At 53.4% G+C, this 16,338-nt stretch overlaps 1 protein-coding gene across 1 annotated transcript; it reads left to right on the forward strand.

Annotated features, from left to right (window-relative positions):
* The first annotated feature begins 5,619 nt into the window (after positions 1-5,619).
* LOC125133297 (basic salivary proline-rich protein 3-like) lies at positions 5,620-7,824 on the forward strand. The gene is made up of 2 exons (XM_047791404.1): positions 5,620-5,855; positions 7,293-7,824. Exons 1-2 carry the CDS (start codon positions 5,620-5,622, stop codon positions 7,822-7,824), a joined length of 768 nt encoding a protein of 255 aa, XP_047647360.1.
* The last annotated feature ends 8,514 nt before the right edge of the window (positions 7,825-16,338 follow it).

Genomic DNA, 16,338 nt, shown 5'->3' on the forward strand with positions numbered 1-16,338 from the left:
CCTCCTTTTTCTAACCATTCTCACACGTTCACCTGATGAGACTTGTTTGCCATCTATTCAAATCAGAGTCAGTCACTTGTTTGGTCGAGCATTTCATGGCGAATTATTTTAGCATTCTGGCCAGAGGTCTCTCTCCAGCAGCCACACCAATTTGCATGGGAGCAGCTGGGAATATAAGTGAGGAATGGGTGTATCTGTGCCAACGAACCCTTATTGCCACAACAGGCTGTGGGCTGGGTGGCCATACCTGCCCACCCCTGACCTGGGGGATTTTCTGTGCCAGCTCCGGCAGGAGATAAAGTTGAGAAGTTCCTGTGAAAAGCATAGTCTGTGCAGTAATGTGAACAGATATACATCCTTTTTTAAAGTTGTATTTCATGAAAAGCTGAATCCTGTGAATTGAAAGAGTGTAATATACAAATAGCAACAGAGTCTTGATATAGTTGCAAAAGTTTAAACAACATCCTTCCAAAACAAAAAACAAAAAAAACCCTCCTGAGCCTCGGTCTTCTCGCCTATAAACTGGGATCATTTTAGTTCCTGCCTCACAGGACTCTGGGGAAGGTAAGTGAGGCCATCCACGCAGAGTGCTCAGCACATACCTGACAGGTGGAACATATGCAGGAGATGGTCGCATTCACCTGACTGTACCGGTATCCAATTGGTTAATCTGCCCCAGGCAGAGGCGGTGTCCTGGGCAGGGTACTGGCCAGCCCTGAGTCTCCAAAGGCCCAGGGAACCTCCCGAGGAGCCCAGAGGGTCTGCAAGGGTCTCTTGTGAGAGGCTCCCTTTGGCTGTGCTCATTCGGTCCCTCACAGCACCGAGCCCACACCCTCACTTCCTGGGGGCTTCACCGTGGGACAACCTGATACCCCAAGACACCCAATCGGCCCTGAGGACAGAACCTTCTGTGGCCATGGAAATATTCTCTATCCAGACAGTGGTCACATCTGGCCCATGACACCTGCTTGGAGGGGCTGAGAAACGGTGTTTTAAATTTTACGTAGGATGGAGTAATTTATACCAAAGTGGCCACATGTGGTTTGTTACGGTTACGGTGCAGGAGGTACGGAAACTACTCCTAACTTCCTCTCAAATGCTATTCTCCATAGTGCCACTATTGACATTTGCGCAAAAGTTCTTCCTGGTGCATTGCATCACGCCTAGAGGATCCTTGGTCCCTCTCCATTAGAGCCAGGGAGCACCACCAGGTTGGGACAACCGGAAATATTCCCAACGTTGCGGAGAAGTTCCAGGAGGGGGCAGTGGAGCATCACCCCAAATGAGAACTTCCGGTCTATCAAAAAACTTCTGAGCAGATATGAAGGCAATCTCCAGCCACATAGGTTTCCCCTATTTTGCCTGCTCTAGGGATTTTGGTGTGCATTCCAGCTAGCAGCCCTTTCGTGCTCAGAGAATTTACCAACTTTTCCAATGTGAATTTTCTGGTAGAGCCTCAGGGAGGAGACCCGCCTGATGCCCTCTGCTTTGGGTGCATGAACTCAGTTTCCCTGAAGTGTGGATTTTGCTGTGATGGCGAATGCTAAAGAAATGTGCATTATTATAATTAATCATATAAATATGGAGGGAATCCTACTCAATGGGAGACAGATACCAAACTGAAGAGTCAACTTATTCTCGCATGTAGTCATCACGGCCTAGTGCTTGGGGTGAGTTAACATAACAGACCAGGTCGATGGTGGACACAATATCCAGTCTCCTTTGCTGTAACAACAGAAGCTATTAGGTGAGCACATGATTGCCCAGCTAAGGACTACACTTCCCAGCATCTCTTGCAGCTACATGTGGTCATGTGACTGTGTTCTAGCCAATGAGGGTAGAGGAAAAGTGATGTGGGCATCTTGCAGGAGTTGCCCTTTGAAGGACTCAAGTGTGTCTTCCCCTTCCCTCCTCCCCTCCTGCCCGTGACCCAGGAAGTGGATTGGATGTGGGGGTGAGCCCTCCCCAGACACACGGCACAGAGCACCAGGACCAGAGGACCCAGGCTGCCCAGCTCCACAGGATGGCAACCGCTGGGCCCTGGGAGTTTTACACACAGACCACCACCACCAGAGAGACATCTACTTCCGTTTATTTAAGCAGCTGTATTTGGGGGTTTACATCACAGGAGCCCAGCATGCACGGTTTGGGGGTGCCCAGTCAAGAGCGGGAAGCAGAGGGATCTCAGGAATTAGGAAGCAGAGACAAAGCTGAGACAGCACAGGGGGCACTCCCACACCTTGACTTCACGAAACTCCAGAACAGGCAGAGGAATGAAGGTGCAATTTGAGTCAGGCTTGGAAGGTTCAGGAGGAACTTGGGCATCCGCGTCAGAGTCATCTTGCTCCAAGGAATAGGTGAAGCAGACACTTGGCTGGAAGGAAAGGGAACAGAGGAGAAAGAGGAGAATGTTAGTGTCCACTAGAGACATTTGGGGTCAGACCATTCTTTGCAGGGTCGGGGGTGCGGGGGGAGTCCTGTGCATTTCAGGATGTTGAGCACGGTCCCTGGCCTCTGCCCACAAGGTACCTGCAGCTTCAGCCCTTCCGGTGTAACACCCCAAAATGTTGCCAGACATTGAGGGTGTCCCCTGGAGGATAAACTGCCTCTGGCTGAGAATCACTGCCTGACCCCATGCTCCTGTTCTCCTGAGTGGGGAAAGTTAGGGACCTTCTACCCCCCACACTCCAGGGCCATGGGACCCAGGCTGAGCGTTTAGGATTCTCCATGCCCGCAGCTGATGATGGGGTCGGTTGTGGGCACAGGGCCTGAAATGGACCAATCAGAGCGCTCTCTGCTTCCGGGTTCCTTGGTCCATCTGCGAGTGTCTCCCCAGGGATTTCTTATGAGTCAATTGCATCAATAAAACAAAAATGAGAGAGATTATGCAGTGGAGGAATGGGACAAGCATCTTGGCCAAGTGGATCAAAACTCCCGTCACCAACGATGGCAGACAGACCTCATGTGCCTCTAGATGGGACGTCCTGAGAAGTCGTGGGATCACTTAGGTGGTATTCCAGACATCACAGCTACCCCGAGTCTCATTAGTAGGAAAGGGTAAATGACAACAACCCCCCCAAAAAAAACAACCCATCAGTATGGGGCAGGGGGTAACTCTGGTCTTCATGATTGTTAGGGGCATAGGAGGGGAAAAAAAGGCTAAGGATGTTTTCCAGCTTAAAGACAACCTTGCATTGGAGGAAAAAGAACACCAAAAAGACAGTATGCAGTAAATTATCAAAACTGGAATATAGACAGTAGATGAGATGAAGGCGCATATTGAGATTAAAAACCCCAAGCTTACAACAGTCCCACACACACATGTGTGAGAATATTCTAAGTGGACACACACTGAGGAGTATACCTATTTCTCTCAGAGAAAACATGAAACTAGAAAAAATGTTAACACCTGGTGAGTTTGGATGATCTTTGTGATGTTTTTGGAAATTTTTGATTCTCACATGGTTTCTTCATGATTTTTTTAAAGACTCCTGCCTGGCACTGGTCCAGGCACTAATAGAAAAGGCGTTCTTTCAAGAACCCTGACCCTGGAGTTCCCGTCGTGGCGCAGTGGTTAACAAATCCGACTAGGAACCATGAGGTTGCGGGTTTAGTCCCAGGCCTTGCTCAGTGGGTTAACGATCCGGCGTTGCTGTGAGCTGTGGTGTAGGTCACAGACGCGGCTCGGATCCCGCATTGCTGTGGCTCTGGCCCAGGCTGGCGGCTACAGCTCTGATTAGACCCCTAGCCTGGGAACCTCCATATGCCACGGGAGCAGCCCTAGAAATGGCAAAAAGACAAAAAGAAAAACCCTGACCCTCTGCCTCCCCCGACCTCTCCCCTCACACCCCTAGTTCCCATCAGAACCCCTCCAGTCTCCTGTCCTGTCTGTTAAGAATCCCAGAGATGGGAGTTCCTGCTGCGGCACAGCGGGATCAGAGGCACCTCTGGAGCGCTGAGACACAGGTTCCATCCCTGGTCCAGTGCAGCGGGTGGGGGATCCAGAACTGCCACTTAGGTCACAACTACTGCTGGGATCTGATCCCTGGCCTGGGAATTTCATCAGCTCCTGGACCACGGCAGGTGGGGGGAATATCCCAGAGACAGAGAAAACTCCTCATTGGCCGAGGCTGAGTCACATGCCCAGCTCTGAACCAGTCACGGAATCATAGTGAAGCTGGGCATCTCCTGCTCTGATTGGTCAGGGGCACACCTGGAGTTGAAATGAGGCTGGGATCAGATCCATCTAAGGGCAGGGAGACAGGTGTTCTGCCCAAAAAATCAAGGGTTTTACCAGAAGTGAGTGGATAGCATCCAGGTGGGCAAAGCCACAGCTGCCTGGCTCAGCAGGGACCACTCCCTAATTCATTCTTTCATTTATTTGGCCCGAGTTGGTACAGTGCCTGCCCTTCCTTATATCTGTTGCGTGCTCGAGGGATCTGTTCTTGAACAAGAGAGAAGGTTCCTGCCCCCACAGAACTATTCTAGTGAGGGAGACAGATGATGAACAAGCAGCTACAAAGCAGGCTCCAAGTAGCAATGATTACACTACAGGTGATTCACAAGGTAAAGAGTTAGAGAGAAATGGGGCAAAGGTGAGCAAGGGAGGCTTCATGGAGGAGGTGACATTGGAGCAGAGGTTGGAATTAGGAAACCGGGGAGCATCCTGAAGGAAAATATCCCTTATAGGGTGGGGCCATATCCTCAGTGCTACAGGGGCGTCCAGCCACCCAATGGTCTGCTGGGCAGCGAGGGTGGTGGATGTGCCTGAGCGCTGAAAAACCAGAGGCCTCTGATCCAAGGTAGGAAACAGGCAGGCTCACCATCTGGCAGAACGGCAGGACTTTGAATGACATTCTTCCCTTTACTCTGGGGGGCTTCTTTGCGGGCTTCGCACGGTTCTCAGAAGGCTGGGCTGAGGGAGGGAGACAGACTCATGAGATCCTCTTGCCCTCTGAGGCTTGAGAAACTCAAGAATAGTAAAACCTTCCCCATAAGATCATTGATGAGACCTGACATGCATGCAGTCCTCCTTATGTGACGGGCGCTGCTGTAAGTATTTTACGGGTTTTCCTTTATTTGGTTGTGCAAAATGACCTCTGGGATGGCTGCTATCATCATCCCACTTTACAGAAGGAGAAACCGAGGCACAGAGTTTAGAGGAGCTGTACAGCAGTGCCTGCAGACATGAGCTTATCGCATCCCCAAGGCCCACAGGGATCAGACAGGGAGTGTCAGTGAGGGGAGGGGCTGGAGTAAGACAACAGGGGTGTCCAGGCCACAAAGAGGAGACCAGGTGGCTTCCAGCTCCCAGGAGACATCCCTGCAGCCTCCGAGCCAGGGAGCAACAGGACCCACTGACATCCGGTGATGTGGGGGGCTCCATCCTGGGTGACCCTCGGGGCCCTCCCTCCCCACGAGGAGCCACTGGGAGAAGCTGGGGCTGGGGCCAGGCTGCAGGGCCACCCCTTGCCCCCCAGCCCAGCCCTGGAGACCCTCCCCACTCCCCCTGCCCACAGCTTTCCACCCAGGGGTCTCTCACCTCCTTTCTCAGGCGGCTTGGTCTTCACCTCCTCGGTGGGGGTGTCCTTGCCCTCGATGGTGCTGAGAGGCAGCATCATGACACGACAGGCCTTCCCTGTGGGCAGGAGACCAGGGCAGGGAGTGCCTGGGCTGAGCAGCCAGATGGCCGGGGGTGACCCAGCCCTGCCCTCACATGGGGGTGGACACGGGCAGCTATGGCCCCCAAGTCCTCGGGTCCCCCCATCCAAGGGGAAGTGTCAGGGCCCTGAAGGGGCAGCTCAGCGGACCCGGTATCAGAGGGCCTCTGGTGTCTGGCATACAGCAGGCACTCAGTAAGTGCCCTCCTGGCCGGCACTGCCAGGGCCGCATGCCAGCCCTGTCCTAAGGCTCCGGGGCAGCTTGGCCACATGGCTCAGACCAGCACCGCCCCTGCCTGGCCTGGGCCCCCTTCTGGTCCAGGAGGCTCAGTGACTGCCTCTCAGGGCTGCTGGGAAGGGGAGGGGCTGCTCGGTGGACCCCTCCCCACAGCCCCTGGGGAGGGGCGGGCGCTGCAGGAGGTGCTTGGCAGCAGGCTCAGCTGTGGGGTCCTGGGACCCTGCCTCCTCTCCAGGTTCACCCCGGGCAGGACTTGGCCCGTGTGTGTCGGGGGGTGGGGGGATTGGGGGGGATTCCTGCCTGACAGTCAGTGGCTGAGAGGTCTCAGGGGTCAAGTTTGCCAAATTTAACATCATCATGACAATAAATCCACAACAAATGGAAACTGGAGTTTCAGATGCTCAAATTTTTTAGTTGAAAATAGGCTTCCAGCACTGCATGGGTCATGTCTACATTAAAAATCATTTTTTATTTATTTCACTACATTATGTTTCATGATAGGCAGGTCCCATGAAGTATTCATGATGTGCTTATATTAAAACATAATGGCTTATTTATCTGAAATTCAGACTTAAGTAAGCATCCTTTCTTTTAGGTGCAGCCTCTGATACAGGGAGTATTTAACATCTTGTGCTGTCAGCTTTGCCCTCCATGGAAATGAGGAAAATTAATGATTAAACATAAGGATTATATATCATTACATAGACACACAACCTCAGAACACACTCTTTGGTTACTTGGAGTCAGACCTCTCCCTCTAACCCTTTCAAAGAAGCATAAGACCCATCACAGACCCCTCACACCTAATCCTGCAAACACAGGCTGCTGCAAATAGTGGGAACCCCCTGACAGGTCCCTACACACAAGATTGTAAGAAACCTGTTTGCAGATGGACACTGAGGAAACCAGGGCATTAGGACACAAACACAACCGCAGACACCCCCAAGGGAAACTCTTGAGAAACCTGCCACGCAGGGGGCCAGGCCTGCCTGTCAGTGTGGATTGCCCTCCTGAAATGCATGTGTGGGCATGAGAGCCCACGCGTGCACACACGCACACACACCTGCAGATGCACAAGCTGAAATTACACACCCCCTCCTCCAACACAATTTCCCTCTGCCCGGCCCTCCAAGCATCCCCCCCAGTCCACCCAGGCCCCCCCGCCCCAGAGGAGCGCCCCCAGGAGACCCCCAGCCCTATGCACAGCCACACAGCTGTGGGAGGCATCCTCAGAGGCTCAAAAGCTGTTTCCCAAGGGCCCCTTTCCTCGGGGAACCTTCTCAAGTGCCTCAGCGAACCCCAAACACATCCCCAGGGGCTCCTCTTCCCTCCCCACCCCTCGGACTGCCCTCTGGACGCCCCACAGGATCACTTTCCTTGTTCTATTTGGCTAGTTTACTACCTGACCCCCTGACCCCCACCGACCTCTCAGGTGTGCAGAGCTCCGCTCACCTCCTGCCCACCCACCCCCATCAGATCACACGGTCCCCAGGGCCGTCCTTCCCAACCCCTAAAACCTCAGAACCAGGACCAGGCTCCTCCTCCACCTGTTCTGGAGGGAATCCCCGCCACCCAGTCCTCGGGACACCCCAGCCTCCTACGTTTCCTCCCTCTTCCCTCTTCCTAGCGGCCAAAGAGTTCCTTGGACCTGGAGTCCCCTCAAAGGATCTGGGGAGCCCAAGTGCCCTCAGGGGAGACACTTCGTTCCCTCAAGGCACCCACTGCGCGCACTTCAGGTCTCAGGGGCTCCCAGGCAGCGGTTCCGGCGCCCCGTTGCCCAGAAGTCACCTGCCCCTCAGCCCTGGGCGCCTGGTCCCTCCCCTCGGCGACCCCCGCGGCGCCACCCCGCCGCCCTCCTCCACCCTCCCTGCGCCCCTCCAGCGCCCTAAGGGCTCAGACCCTTCGGAGCTGCGGCCGCGGGACTGACCTCCGGACCCGGGTTCTGTCGGGGCCCCTGGGCAGGAGCGGGCTCAGCGCTCGTCCTTGGTGCCCCGCGCAAGGCTGGCTCCGGAGATGCCCCGGGGACGCTGTGAACAAACTCGCGCGAATCAACGGGACTGAGTCGCTCAGCGACGCGCCCCCCCCCCCCAACACACCGCCCCCAACACGAGTCAGGTGGTTGAAACCGGCTCTGACACCAGCACACGCGTCAGCGTGGTCGCTGTTAATTTCATTACGGGGTTGGGGGTGGGGGTCGGGGGCTCTTCCTCCTCGTTGGTTGGAGAAGCCAGTTTAGGAGGGTGCCGCGGGCCCGGTTCAAGGGTCTGGGAATCCGCGGTGCAGGTGATAAAGGGACTCAGCATTTCTAAACTTGTTCTACGAATAGAAGGAAACCCGGGCCACACACACGGAGACACGCATGCATTGAGCATGTGGGCTGGACCCAAAGGCAAGATCTCGTGTTCACTGTGTGTCCGCCACAGTGGATCAAGAGTTGCACCCCTTTTTCTAACCTTTCTCACGCTTTCACTTGTATTTACTTCAGTGTGGCATCTATTCGACTCAGTCCCTTTTCCGTCAAGGGTCTCGCGGCAAATAGGTTAGGATTTGGGGGCCATCAGGGGTGTGTGACAGCTGCTCCAGGTTGCAGGAAAGCAGCCCAAACGATTCCTGAGGAACGGGTGGGACTTGTGATCATTCTGATAACCCACGAGATGGAAACCAGTCCTAAGACAGAAGCTTGTGGGACACGTTTCCCGCCTGCACTCTCTGGAACAGTAGCCCCAGCGCACATCTGGCCCCTGAAACCTGCCTGGAGCGGCTGAGAAACTGTGTTATGAATTTTATTTAAGATTGAGCAAAGCAGCCGCAGACCATTAGTGGTTACTATGCTGGAGAGCAAGAAAATGACACCTGAATTTCTTCTAAATGCAATTCCCCCTAGGGACACCGCTGACATTTGGGGCTGGAACATTCCTCATGCAGGCAGTCATCCTGGTCATTTGCAGGAAGTTTAAGGGATCCTTGCCCCTGACTCTGAGCAGCTCGTAGCACTGCCCAGCCGCAACAAGGAGAAATGCCCCCCAGTATTTCGGAGAAGCTCTGGGAGAGCACTGAGGGACATACATCGAAGGAGAAACGTTGGTCTACCATCATGTCATGGACAGGGCTCATTTGCCCGGCAGTGTGGATTTTCCGGTGGCGATTAAAGGATGAGCTTCAGCTTCGCCAGGCTGACACTCTCCACTTGGAGGCTTAGGGTGGGCAGGAGGGTTGTGTGGCCACTCAGTGCCCTCACCTCCTCAGAACTGTCCTTCCCCTGTGCTGGAGTTTCTCAGCCTCCACACTAGTGACTTGTGGGACCAGGTCCTTCTTGCAGTGGCGGGTGTCCTGTGCATCGCAGGATGCTGAGCGCTGTCCCTGGCCTCTACCCACAAGGTACCAGCAACTTCAGCCCTTCAACTATGACAACCAAAAATGTGTCCAGACATTTGAAGGTGTCCCCTGGGGGACAAGTTGCCTCTATTGAGAATCACTGCCTGATCCCATACTTCTGATTCTGTAGTCAGGGAAAGATAGGGACCTTCTGCCCCACACCCCCACAGTCATGTGACCCAGGCTGGGACAATTAGGGTCTTGCATGCCCTCAACTGATGACCAGTTCAGTGGTGGGCACAGGACCCAAAACGGGCCAATCAGAATCTTCCTTTCTTCTAGGAGTTTTGCTTATCTGTGTCACCCAATGATTGCTTATTAATTACATGGAGAAATAAAAAAAAATCAGCAAGCATTCATTGAAGAAATGGAACAAGCATCTTGGCCAAGTGGATCAAAATTTGCATCCCCGGAGTTCCCGTCGTGGGGCAGTGGTTAACGAATCCGACTAAGAACCATGAGGTTGCGGGTTCGATCCCTGCCCTTGCTCAGTGGGTTAACGATCCAGCGTTGCCGTGAGCTGTGGTGTAGGTTGCAGACGCGGCTCGGATCCCGCATTGCTGTGGCTCTGGCGTAGGCCGGTGGCTACAGCTCCGATTGGACCCCTAGCCTGGGAACCTCCATATGCAGAGGGAGCGGCCCAAGAAATAGCAAAAAGACAAAAAAAAAATTTGCATCCCCAATGATGGAAGACAGAACTCACGTGCACTGAGATGTGCTGTCCTCAGGAAGACATGGTATCACGCAGGTGGTGTTCCGGAGATCATAGCCCACCTTGAACCCCATTAATGGGGAAAGGCTTTTCAAAAACTCCAATAAACCGAGAGTAGGGGCAAGGCGTGACTCTGGGCTTCACAATGATCAGTCCCACAAGAGGCAAAGGAAGGCTGAAGAGATTTTCCAGCTCAAAGAGAACGAAAGACACATTACTAAGCACGATACCCGGCCCTAGATGGGATCTCGTGTTGGAGGAGAAAGAACAGCAGACAGTATGTAGCAAACGCACAAATCTGAAACCCAGACCGAGATAAGATGAAAGTGTGTATCGAGATTAAATACACCAAGGTTACCACAGCCTCACCCTTATGTAAGGGAATATTCTTTTCTAAGGCAGCACACACGGAGGAATACATATATGCCACCATGGAAATGGGAAAAAGGTAAAAATCAGTGAAAAGGAATGATCTTTGTACTATTTTTGTAAAATTTTTGATTTCCACATTATTTTCTAAGAAAATTTTTTCAGAGGCCTCCCTGGCACTGCTGCAGACAGTAATAGGAAAGATGCTCTTTAGGGCATCCAAACCCAGTGCCTCCCTGAACTCCCCCCCTTGCACCCTTGGTTGCCATGAGGGCCCCTCCAGGTTGGCATCCTGCCTGTTAAGAATCCCAGAGATGGCACAGAGGCCTCAGGACTAGTTCTCATTGGCCCGCGTTCAGTTGCATGCCCAGCCACGGACCAGTCTCAGTGATCCTGGGCATTGCCTGCTCTGATTGGTCAGGGCACTCCTGGAGCTGGTTTGAGGATGGGATCCGAGGCATCCAACATGCGTGGAGACAGGTGGCTCCCCAAGAAAAATCAAGGGTGTTAGCACTAGAAGGGTGAATGGGTCCAGGTGGGCAAGACCACACCTGCCTGCCTCAGCAGGGACCACTCCCTAATTCATTCCTTCATTTATCCAGCCCACGTGTACACAGCACCTGCCCTTCCTATCATCTCTTCTATGCTCCAGAGATGTGTCACTGAACAACAGAGGAGGTTCCTGCCCCGACACAGCTACTCTAGAGGGGAAGAGAGATGATAAACAGATACAAGGTAGGCTCTCAGGTAGCAATAATAACTCTGAAGAAAACTGGCAAGGCTAGAAGTTAGGAAGGGATGAAGATGTGTCCACTCTTCCCAGAAGAAGTGACGTTCAGCAGATGCAGGAATTATGAAAGAGAAAGAGGGGAGGGGTCGCATCCTCAAGAAAAACCACCCCCCACACGATGGAGCCACATCCTGGCGGGGGGACTAGGGGCACCCAGCCACCCAAGTGTCTGCTGGGCGGAGGGGTGGTGCATGTGCCTGACCTCTCAGAACCCAGGGCCTCTGGTCAAAGGGAGGAAGCAGGCAGGCTCACCATCGGGCAGATGGGCAGCACTCGGAATGACATCTTCCCCTTCATTCTGGGGGGCTTCTTTGGCGGCTCCTCAGGGGTCACAGAGAGCAGGGCTGAGGGAGGAAGACAGACTCATGAGATCGTCTTGCCCTCTGAGGCTTAAAACTCCCTAATGGTAACATTTTCATCACGAAACCAGAGGCAAGAGCTAAGGTGTGCAGAACTTGCTATGTGCCAGGGGCGCTTTTAAGTCTTTTAAATGTATTAGCTTATCTTGTGGTTCATAATAAGAACGTGTGAAATGGCTGCTGTCATCATCCCACTTTAGAGATGAGGAAACCCAGACTCAAAGAGGTCAGAGAGGCTGCACAGCAGTGCCTGCACCCCGAAGGAACAGACAGGGAGTGCCAGGGAGTGAAGGGGCTGGACTAAGACAACAGGGCTTCAAAAAGTAGATTCAAAGAACACGGGACACATCTACATTAAAGTCATTTAAAATTTATTTTACTAAATTCTGTTTACATGTAGGCAAATCCCATGAAATACCTGTGACACACTAAAGGGTAATTAGTTCATCTGAAATTCAAGTGTAAGTATGCCTTCTGTATTTTACCTGCCGCTCCCGGTTGAGGGGTTGCTTAACTTCATGGGAGCTCAGCTTTCCCCTGAAAATGAGGAAAATAAATTATTAAACATGAGGATTAAATATGATTAAATACACACATGCTCCCTCAGAACACACTCTCTGGTAACTGAGAGTCAAAACTCTTTCTCTAAGTCTGTTTACGAGGCATAAGATTGCAATCACATGCAATCCTGTAAACACCAAGTGCTTCAAATAGTGGGAACACCTGACCATACACACACACACACACACACACACACACGACCTTGTGTGTTTTAAGCACAGATTTTCAGAACACTGAGGAAACCAGGGCGTTCACACACAAACCCCTCTGCAGACACACTCCAAGGATGGACACCCACCATACAGCGCAGCAGGCAGACCTGCTTGTCAGTGCTGGTCACCCTGCTCACACGCAGTTGTAGACACACACACACAACTGCAGACACACAAGCTGAAACTACACGCTATCCTCTCCAACACAGTTGCCCTCCGCCTGGCCCTCCCACCCAGAGCCCGCCCCGCTCACACGCGCCCCCAGCACAGCTCCCAGCCCCCACCCGCAGCCACGCAGACGCCCAGCATCACTGGAGGCTCAGAGCAGTTTTCCCAGCGCCCTTCTCACCTGCGACTCTTCTTGTGGGTCCTCAGTGAGCCCCCAGACACATCCCGAGGGCCTTCCTGTCTTTCCCTGTCCCTCCCCGCCTCCCAATTACCCTCCGGACTCCCCCGCCCCCGCCCCGTCATCTTCCCAAGTCCTGTGGGACCAACTCGGGAACCGGCCCCCATCGTCCCCCTGACTTCTCCAGGGTCCGCAGCACCCGTATCCCTCCTGCCTCCTTCACCAAACTGCCAAGTCCCCAGAGCTGCCCCTCCCATCCCCTAAAGTCTGGGGAGCAGGACCCAGGCTCCCCTGGACCAGTCCTGGACAGAGTCCCCGCCATCCTCTACCCCAGACACCCGCGCTTCCTCTGCCCCATCCAGTCTCCCCTCCTCCCAGCGGCCAGAGAAAGCCTAGAACCCAGAGTAGCCCCACTGCTCAGAAGGGTCTGAGAACCCAGGGCAGCTGCAGTAGATCCTCCGGTTCCTCATGGGCCCCACCACGCGCGGAAGATCGCGTTTCAGGGGCTCCCAGGCAGCACCTCCTGGGTCCAAAGGCCCCGAACGCGTCAGCACAGCCTGGCTGGGCACCTCCGCCCTCCAGGGACGCCCTCAGGGCCCCCGCTGCCCCCTCCCCGCACTGCTCGGGCCATGATAGCAGGGACCCTTCCGAATCTTCCATTCAGGACTGACCTCCGGACCCGGGTTCTGTCTGGGCCCCCAGGCACGAGCAGGCGGGCTCGCTCAGTGCCTGTCCTTGGTGCCCGCGCAGGGCTGGCGCCAGAGATGCCCCGGGAAGCTGTGGCCGAACTCGCGCGATAGAAAGGGGCTGAGTCGCTCAGCGACACTCACAACCCCACCCCACCCCCACCCCCAACACAGGTCAGATGTGTAAAACAGCCTCTGACACCAGCACAGGCGTCAGTGTTTGGCTTTAATTTTGTTTGGGGGGAGGGTTATTATTATTCAATAAAGGCAGACACCTCTTCCACCAGGCACTGTCTCTGTCACTGCCGGGTTCATAGGGGGTCTCAGAATCGGTGCCCTCCCCCAGCGCCCCTCCCTCCCAGGGCATGACCTCTTGCCCAGGACTCACAAGCACACCCCTCCACGCAGGGGGACCCCTTCCAACACTCAGAGACACCACTCAGAGTCCTACTTGTTCAAATTAAGACCCACTAGTAGATCCTCACACACACACACAAATGGGCAGCAACACACCCACATGTTCAGCAACACTTGGGCATGTTCACACACACACACACACTCACAAACACAAATGTGCAGACACACAGCTTCAAATACTAGGCACGCCCAGACCCACACCCACTCAGGACACACACATCTGCAGGCTTAAATCTCAAAGGGTGCCCTCCCAGACCCCTAGGCCACCTCGGCCTGACACCCCAGGGTCCACCCCCAGCCTCACCCGGGGCCACCCCCCCAGAGGTTCCCCCTCTCAGATGCCCACTGAGGCTCCCCTCTTGGTCTCCCCTGACTCCTACTCCCAAGGGCTTACTTTAAATCTCAGACTCACTCCCTCAGCCTTGTAGGTCTGCTTGAAAAGCCTGACACCTACTATCAGATCAGACAGACAGACAGACATGCAGAAATCCACCCACCGAAATACATCCCTGGGAGGTGCAGCATTCCTGGACATGAGGGAATGGGTGAGTTTGAAGGCAATTTGTGAAGGCAGATGGCTACAGACATCAATTATACATTTGTAGATTGAATGTGCCCTCTCCTCTCTTGCCTTGTCTCACTTGAGTGTAACAACAGGTCTGAAATGAACCTTGATCATCCACTTCTCCCCTCCCAAATCATCCCCACCTTGGAACCAGTGGCTCAAACCAGAATCCACGGAAACATCCAAGACATCTGCCTCTCCTCAGTCTTCCACATCCTACCCCGAGCTAAGCCTCAGCTTAGCCTTCTATATATGCATCCTGAAGCCACCCACTTCTGTCCCTCCTGCTGTCCCAGTCTGCTCCTGGACACCGTTACTTCTTGCTTTGGTGACCCCATCAGCCTCTAAGTGGTCTTTACGTTTCTAACCCTTCTTCCCTGCCTGCCACAGGGATTGCTTGATCTTCCTGGTTAAATTCTTCAAAAAACTACGAAAGTGACACACACTGCAAATATTTTTTTTTAAAGAGAAGTGTATCTTCCAATCCTCCTGCAGATTATAACAGCCTCATGGGGATCCTTCACTGGGATTGATTCAGAAGCTGTGGCAGGAAAAAAAAATCTTTTTCCCCTAGGGTTGTGATGCTGGGACACCTGGTTGCTGGTTTTGCCCCATCATGGACAATGCTTCCGTCCAAGAATGGAAAACAAGGGAAACTATGCAGGGAAGACCAGGGGATGATGGAGAGGCAATGGAGTCTTACTGCAACGAGTTCTCTAGTCCAACCTCTAAAGTTAAAGAGAACATCAAGCAAGGAACCTCAGGTGTATGAGTCAATAAATGCCTTTTGTTGCTGTTGGTTTCACTTAGGCTAGTGTGACTTGGGCTCCTGTTACTTGCAAGCAAAAGGAATCTGATGAATACATACAGAAACGTTCTCATTTGTACTAGAAGAAACCCCACCACCAACCCCCTCCTTCCTGTGCAGAAATATCTCACAGGCAAGAGGAAGACCCTGCCACATGTGTTCCCCCCACCCCCCGAGTCCCCAGCCCTACTCCTGAGATAATTTTCAGGAGGAATTCAGACACAGAGTCAACGTTGGCTCCATCTTAAAACCGCACTAGATCCTTGGAGATCTTCACCTGTGTGCTATTTACCTTCACCCCAGTCTATCTGGGCCCCCCCCCCCCGCCCCAGGCTGCCCAAAGCTGCAGAAAAATGCTCTGGAGGACGTGAAATCCATCCAAGGGGACTGGGTCTGTCTCCACCCCAAGCTGCCCCTGGAGCACGTGCAAAGCCACAGGCTCAACGTGGTGGTGCTGCTTTCACCTCCTGTTGCCCCAAATCACGTGGAAATCGGGCTCCCTCTCTACTTTTGTGGAGCAGCTCTTCCTAACTCTCTGAGGTGCTGTCTCCCGGGCAGCAGGCCTCAGGAAGCCCCCCAGCTCAGTCCAGGTTTGGCGACCAGGAAGGGACCTAGAACCCACTTTCTTCCCCCTGACCTCTACAAAGATCCAGAGGCTTGGCACCAGCAGTGGCCCCTTGTGACGGTCCACCTCCCGTGTGAATCCGGACGCATTTGGGGGAGTCTATCCATTGTCTCAGATCTCCCAAATATTGGCTGGTGGTTCTGAGTTTCATTGGTGGCATGTAATAGGCACCTATCTCCCCAGGTAAAAGAAGGATGATGTCTCTCCGCTGAAAGATTTTAGGGCAGGTAGGTGGAAGGACGTCGGGGGAAAGGTGTTCCCTCAGCCGAAAGTTACTGAGGGAGCGTGGTTGAAAGACAGGGATCTGTCTTAACAGGGTGATGAGGCAGGAGACTGACTTAACATATTTCCTAAATGAGGGGGCATCGGAAAGCCAGCCTCCAACTAAGACCCGGCCAGGTTCACATGCCGTATCAGAGCCTGTACCTAAAAGCACGCACTTAATTGGGAATCGAAGGAATTCTCACCCCTGAAAATAGCCAAGATGGGGCTCTGTTGACATTTCAAAATTGGTTTTGCATAGCCAGACAGAGGAAACTGGCTTGGTAGAACACTCTTTCAGAATTCTAGTCCTGAAGGCACAAGTCCTTCTGGGAAGAACTTGCATTTCTCAAA

The sequence above is a fragment of the Phacochoerus africanus genome, chromosome 8 (assembly GCF_016906955.1).
Source record: "Phacochoerus africanus isolate WHEZ1 chromosome 8, ROS_Pafr_v1, whole genome shotgun sequence".
NCBI classification, from domain to species: domain Eukaryota; kingdom Metazoa; phylum Chordata; class Mammalia; order Artiodactyla; family Suidae; genus Phacochoerus; species Phacochoerus africanus.

What these genes read in the sequence shown, in the direction of transcription:
- LOC125133297 (XM_047791404.1), top strand. Translation starts at nt 5,620, where the DNA reads ATGACACGACAGGCCTTCCCTGTGGGCAGGAGACCAGGGCAGGGAGTG. An exon ending in TGGCATACAGCAGGCACTCA is followed by an intron (nt 5,856 to 7,292) that starts GTAAGTGCCCTC and finishes CTATTTGGCTAG; the next exon opens with TTTACTACCTGACCCCCTGA.